Below are 6,422 nucleotides of genomic sequence, written 5' to 3' on the forward strand. Positions count from 1 at the left end.
CACACACTCTCTAAATTCAATTCAATTCAAAATTGCTTTATTGGCATGACTGTAAATGATACAATATTGCCAAAGCTCAGTATACATGCACACACACTCTCTCTCACCATTCCTTTAGTGAGCTGATCACTCTTCTCCAGGCTTTCACGAATGAAAGACAGAGTTTCTTGTTCCTGTAGAAAGCAAACAGCTCAAGATATATGCATACTCTCAATTATAATAACACCAGATTTTTTTGACATGATAATTTTTCTATCATTAAGCTTCTAAAATGCTTTGTGACATTCTTTTTTAAGACAATCACGCAGTTTCTGGCGAATATTAATAAATAACATCCGCTCCCTGATCACGCATTCCTTTAGTGAGCTGATCACTCTTCTCCAGGCTTTCACGAATAAAAGACAGAGTTTCTTGTTCCTGTAGAAAGCAAACAGCTCAAGATATATGCATACTGTCGATTATAATAACACCAGATTTTTTTGACATGATAATTTTTCTATCATTAAGCTTCTAAAATGCTTTGTGACATTCTTTTTTAAGACAATCACGCAGTTTCTGGCGAATATTAATAAATAACATCCGCTCCCTGATCACGGGATTCTCATGTTATTCTTCATTCTTCCTCTTTTTAACGGACCTGTTTGAGTTTGTCCTCGATCTCCCGCTTGCGAGCGGACGCGTCTTCGGTCGGGATCATCCTGACGGCCAGAAATGTGATGGAAACGACAGCTGGATCCGTCCGGATCGATGCAAAATCCACAGTAATATTACAACGTTAACGTGAAGACAGCGGAAAGCCGGAAACAATACAACACACAGGGAAAACCGGCAGTGACGTGTTCACGTGTACAAAATAAAAGTCCTTTTTAAAAAATTGTTGCTTGAATGCAATACAAAACACAAAACTTAATACGATTTCAAAAAGTCCAAATCCAGCTAAATAAATAAATAATTAATAATTAATTTTTAAATTGTTGCTTGAATAAAATACAAAACACAAAACTTACTACAATTTCAAAGAGTCCAAATCCAGCTAAATAAATAAATTAATTAATTAATGAATAAGCCATACAGAAGAATATTACAAAAGTGGGTTAATCATTAAAATAAATAAATAATAATTAATTTTCTTAATTGTTGCTTTAATGAAATACAAAACTTACTACAATTTCAAAAAGTCCAAATCCAGCTAAATAAATAAATTAATTAATTAATAAGCCATACAGAAGAATATTACAAAAGTGGGTTAATCATTAAAATAAATAAATAATAATTAATTTTTTTAATTGTTGCTTGAATGAAATACAAAACTTACTACAATTTTAAAAAGTCAAAATCCAGCTAAATAAATAAATAAGACATAGAGAAGAATATTACAAAAGTGGGTTAATTATTAAAATAAACCTAAAAAAACTACTTTTTTTTTCAGCAAAATCGGAGATTTTGGGATTTAAAGATCACCTTTCTTACTTATATATAAAACAATTGACTGAAACCACAATATTATTATTAACCACAAATTCAAATAACAAAGATTGCAGGTAATGTTAATAACTTGCAATTTACTGTATGTGAAAATAATGATATTAATTTATAATTAATTTAAATGATTTAATTGTATTAATATTTATAAGGGACATTAACATGTCACACAAAAAAAAAGACAAAAAAAAAGAACAAATTGATTTAAAATTGAAAGTGAAGAGGAATTTCTAATGGCATGGTAATGGTAAAACCACTTTAGATAAGTATAAAAGGGACTTGACTTTGACAGTGTGGTGTTTGTGGGTGACTTCACTGGCCAGAGATTCAGTGCGGCTCCAGTTTTACACAAAACTTCATTTATTTCGTAAATTCACTGAACATGAGATACAATCAATCAATCACTCAATCATCAACTTTCCTAAATGTACCTAAAGAAAGTATACAGTAATTTACAGCAGTATATAAATATGTACATCTTTTTTAGAAGCATAATGCATGATGTCATGCAATATTATATAACAAAACACATACTCTGAACTCTTTGAGTTAGATATTAAACAAAAACTATAAAGAAGTTAAAGGTATTTAAAATGTCAAACACATTATTTAACAGGATGTGGTTAACAACAAAAAAAAATAAAATCAAAGAAATCAGTAACCATTTTAGTTCAATTTCTTAAAAAATAACGCATTAAAAGTTCATCAATGGAACTGGCGTGAATTCTGTCTTCCTAAGACTCCTCTTGTTTTGTGAAAGCCTAAAAATAATAAAAAAAGACAATAAAACGGAGTTTCAAACTGTACCATCAGACAGTGTAAGTCAAATGAGGATTCTATTACGAAGATGCTTCTGAATCACACACCTGTTTGAGAAACTGCCGTCCAAGGTAATTTGTGGCCATGTTCTTCAGGTTTGTTCTGGCTCCTACTTTGCAGCGCACATATCCGTAGAGATTGGCTCCCTGTAACACCACTCCCATAATCACCACCGCCTGAGAGAGAAGACAGTATCACTCACAGAACATCATCTTCAAAACTCACAGAGTTTCATGTCTGTGACAAAGACCGAGAGCTCACCAGCCATTTGATTTTAAAGGAGATGAGAGCAAAGAAAGCAAAGATGACCCAGACGACGGGGCAGATGATGAGACCCAGCCAGAAGATCCGAGACTCTGCGTTTGAGGATCGGGACGCTGAAGACTGACTCCCACTGGCCTGCAAACAAACACACACAGATCCAGACAGGACCTCAGTAGCTGTGTTTCCATCACCCTGCTTTTATGCGCATTTTGAAGTAATCACATCAGAAACGAGTGATGGAAATGACAAATTTAGGGGGAAAAAATCCCTTAATTCACGAAAATTATTTGGTTCTTAACTTAATATTCTCTAATGTTTTATGCAGTATACTTTTTTTTGCACATAAGTTAAATTCTCAACTTTGGATGGAAACCCAGCTAATGCAACACAAAACATGAGAATAAATGGAGAAAATATTCACACATTTTTAGCAGAAAAGCAAATTCACATTTACTATGTCATATACATGCACTAACGTTTAAAAGTTTGGCCTTTTTAATATAAATTAATACTTTTATTCAGCAAGGATGCATTAAATTGACAGTAAAAACATTTATAATTATATATATATATATATATAAATATATAAATTATTTTTCAAATAAATGCTGCTTTTTAATAATCAGAAATGTTTCTTGAGCAGCAAATCAGCATATTAGAATGCTTTCTGAAGGATCATGTGACACTGAAGACTGGAGCAATGATGCTGAAATGTAATAATAGTTCACAATATCGTTGTTTTTTGATTAAATAAACGCAGCCTTGGTGAGCATATGAACTTTAAAGAGGTCATATGATGTTGCTAAAAAGAACATTATTTTGTGTATTTTGTGTAATGAAATGTGTTTATGCCATTTGGGCGGCGTTATGCAAATCTTCCCACATAGTGAGGTAGACATGTGGAGCGTGTTAGAACGAGCCGTTTTAGGTGGGTGTGGCTGAGTCTTAACTTTTATAAAGAATATCTCTTTGGATTTGAGACTTTAGTCTTTGCAACTTTACAGATCTTCTTTATGCACCAAGAGCTTGTAACACTCCAAAGAGAAAGGAAAAATTTAAATCGCATCATATGACCCCTTTAAAAACAAAGCAGTCCCGTCTACACTAATACATCTACTGCAGTATAAATGGTATAGTACAATTTTTTTATACATTTTGAAGTTTTTATGCCGCTCTACTGAAGACCGTGTGAGTGTGTAATAGCACCTTTCTGGACTCAAACACCCAACGGCTTTTTCCATCATCATCCACTTGATTCCACCAGCGCAAACCCACCATCAGACGGCCGGTAATATTCTACAATAAGACAAACAGGACAAGCAAGTTACAAGCTGAAGTTTAATATGTAGGATCAGAGGTTTGTTGGAATCTTTAAATAGAAGTAATAGTGAGGCTTGACTTAATCTCCACTAACTACAGTAACTGTAAGGATTTCGTAGTAACACCTGATCAGTTGTTCTAAACACAAACCTTCACAGTCCAGAAGTCACATGACAGGAGGAGGATGATGGTGACCATACAGGCGATGAAGGATCCGCCAAATGAACCACACAACAGGTACACCAGAACGGCACTGACCCGGAAGAACAGGTGGAAGAAGGAGGCCATCGGATGCCTGGAATCACACACACACGCACACACACACACACACACACACATCTAAATGATACTATACCATAAACCTCATTTGTTATTACTATAAACCAACCCAAAACCCTAAACATACTGCATTTTTAGAATGAAAAATAATTAATAAATAATTATTATTAATAACATTAATTTATTTCAATAATAATAATAATTAATAATGATTTATTAATCACATATTAAAATATAATACATCTAATTATTTTTTAATATTGAAAGTTAGAAATAATTGTCACAATATTATAATTACTATAAACTAACCTTAAACATTCAATTTGTAATAATACACTTAATAACAATATATGTGAATATTTCATGAATAATAAATGTAGTGATATTATAATAATATTAAAATATACTGTACTTATTAAAAAGGTATACATATATTTAAAATATTAAAATAAATAAAATGTAAAAATATTATTTATTAATAATACATTTAATTATTTATAATAATGTATTAATTTATTTAAATAATTTAATAATAATAAACATTATTTGCTTTTATTTTCTTAAAATGAGGACGTCCCTGTATGTCCCCAAAATGTACACCGTTTTCATTACAGTATTATTAAATAATTACTATTATAACTAGTCAAAAGCTGCGTCATCAAATACAGGTCACAGACAGAGGATAAAAACTAATAATAATTAATGATGCTGATTAATTATGACAACAAACACACTTGATTCTTTTCTTTCTTGTGGCTGAATCTTCCTCAGCATCAAATAAAGCCACATCGTCTTCATCATTTGAGTCCTGGAAACGAGACGAGAAGACAGCTGTCAGTCTGATCAACACGATTTATGAAGAATAATTAAACATACACGTATAAATAATAAACACAAACCGACAGAATCTGTCTGATGGAGTGAGCTGTTTACTGGCTAACGTTCAGCTAAACCAGCTTTATTCGCAGACTATTACAACTTTTCTTTTCTCAAAAGTCATATTGGAGGAACGCAAGCATGCTGTACACATAAACTATGACTACAATGCTTTAGAAGTATTTATAATAATAAAAAATGACACATTCTTACTTACCAGCTTCATTTTGATTGCTGTTGTTGCTGACGTTACACGACACGTCACTTCCGGGTCTGTAAGGACTGACGACATCGCGCCTGAGCAGAAACTTATTATTATTATTTTTTTTTTACAGCATTTACAGAAAAAGAGAAATATAAATGATAATATACTGAATACTTTTTCTTAATTAGTTCGTAAATAATATTTTTTTATCACGTGCAATATCCAATTCACAATTTATATTATTTAACAATACAATTTGAATTTAATTGAGTTTTTATGCTTTTATTTTCCGTTTTCATTTTATGGCAAGACCTGCAATAATTATCTATTTATCTATATATTTTAGACTATATATTTATTTAATTTCGTGCTCTCTCTCTCTATTTCTAATATTTAATAATTACACACATTCGCGCGCGCACACACACACACACACATATTTATTTCTTAAATATTTTCTTTTTTTATGTACTGGTTAATTGTGATTATTTGTGAAATTAAAACTTAGATGTGGGAATTATTTTATCAAATTATAAAAAAATTCAATGTATTTTGATGTAATGATATTTATGTCAGTAAAGTATATTAAATTATAAATGTATATGATTGCTTAGACCTATGTGCCATTTTTCCTTATGCGGTAATGTTTGATTTTCTCTCTTTGCTTTTTTACACATGATAGCAGTTATGTAATAATCATCCTCAGTGAAGCATTACCCGTGAGTGCCTGTAGCTTTGTGACATTCTGTCTGTACACTGGAGGAACCAGTTATGTCACCCTTCAACAAAACACATGGACAAATACCAGCATTTCATCGTGGTACATTTTTATTTGCAGAGACAGACAATGTTTTTTTGTGGCCAAAGTAACTGTCACCTGTCACATTTGATAGGGGCGCAAAATATAACATATAAGGGAAAACAGCAGCATACAGACAGTGTACAGAATCATTAAAGAGCTATATCTGTCCAGTTAACCCAACCCAAGTGAAATGTCCCGCAATATTCAACTACGTCAAATGGGTTTGGTCACTTGTGCAACATTACTATATAGAGGAGAAATTTTTGTCTTACATATTTGAAAATTAATGAAACAATGTAAAAACCCTGCATATATCAATATATATAATTTCTATATAATATATAGAAATATAGAATAAAATACATATATATTTAA

At 31.6% G+C, this 6,422-nt stretch overlaps 2 protein-coding genes across 2 annotated transcripts in view; both read right to left on the minus strand.

Annotated features, from left to right (window-relative positions):
- The window catches only part of LOC107676414 (exocyst complex component 7-like), a 17,624-nt gene extending 16,797 nt beyond the window's left edge, over positions 1-827 (minus strand). Inside the window, exons 1-2 of the mRNA XM_016470953.1 lie at positions 638-827; positions 108-173 (exon numbers count right to left, since the gene is read on the minus strand). Of these exons, the coding sequence (XP_016326439.1) occupies positions 108-173; positions 638-697 (126 nt within the window). The 5' untranslated portion in view covers positions 698-827. The remainder of the gene's footprint in view (positions 1-107; positions 174-637) is intronic.
- Positions 828-1,732: 905 nt separating this feature from the next.
- LOC107676427 (Golgi apparatus membrane protein TVP23 homolog B-like) lies at positions 1,733-5,321 on the minus strand. The gene is made up of 7 exons (XM_016470972.1): positions 5,258-5,321; positions 4,899-4,972; positions 4,036-4,180; positions 3,772-3,861; positions 2,563-2,700; positions 2,349-2,477; positions 1,733-2,243 (listed from the first exon to the last, which is right to left on the minus strand). Exons 1-7 carry the CDS (start codon positions 5,264-5,266, stop codon positions 2,217-2,219), a joined length of 612 nt encoding a protein of 203 aa, XP_016326458.1. The 5' UTR covers positions 5,267-5,321; the 3' UTR covers positions 1,733-2,216.
- Positions 5,322-6,422: the final 1,101 nt, after the last annotated feature.

Source organism: Sinocyclocheilus anshuiensis, unplaced genomic scaffold (assembly GCF_001515605.1).
Source record: "Sinocyclocheilus anshuiensis isolate Anshui unplaced genomic scaffold, SAMN03320099.WGS_v1.1 scaffold2270, whole genome shotgun sequence".
NCBI classification, from domain to species: Eukaryota; Metazoa; Chordata; class Actinopteri; order Cypriniformes; family Cyprinidae; genus Sinocyclocheilus; species Sinocyclocheilus anshuiensis.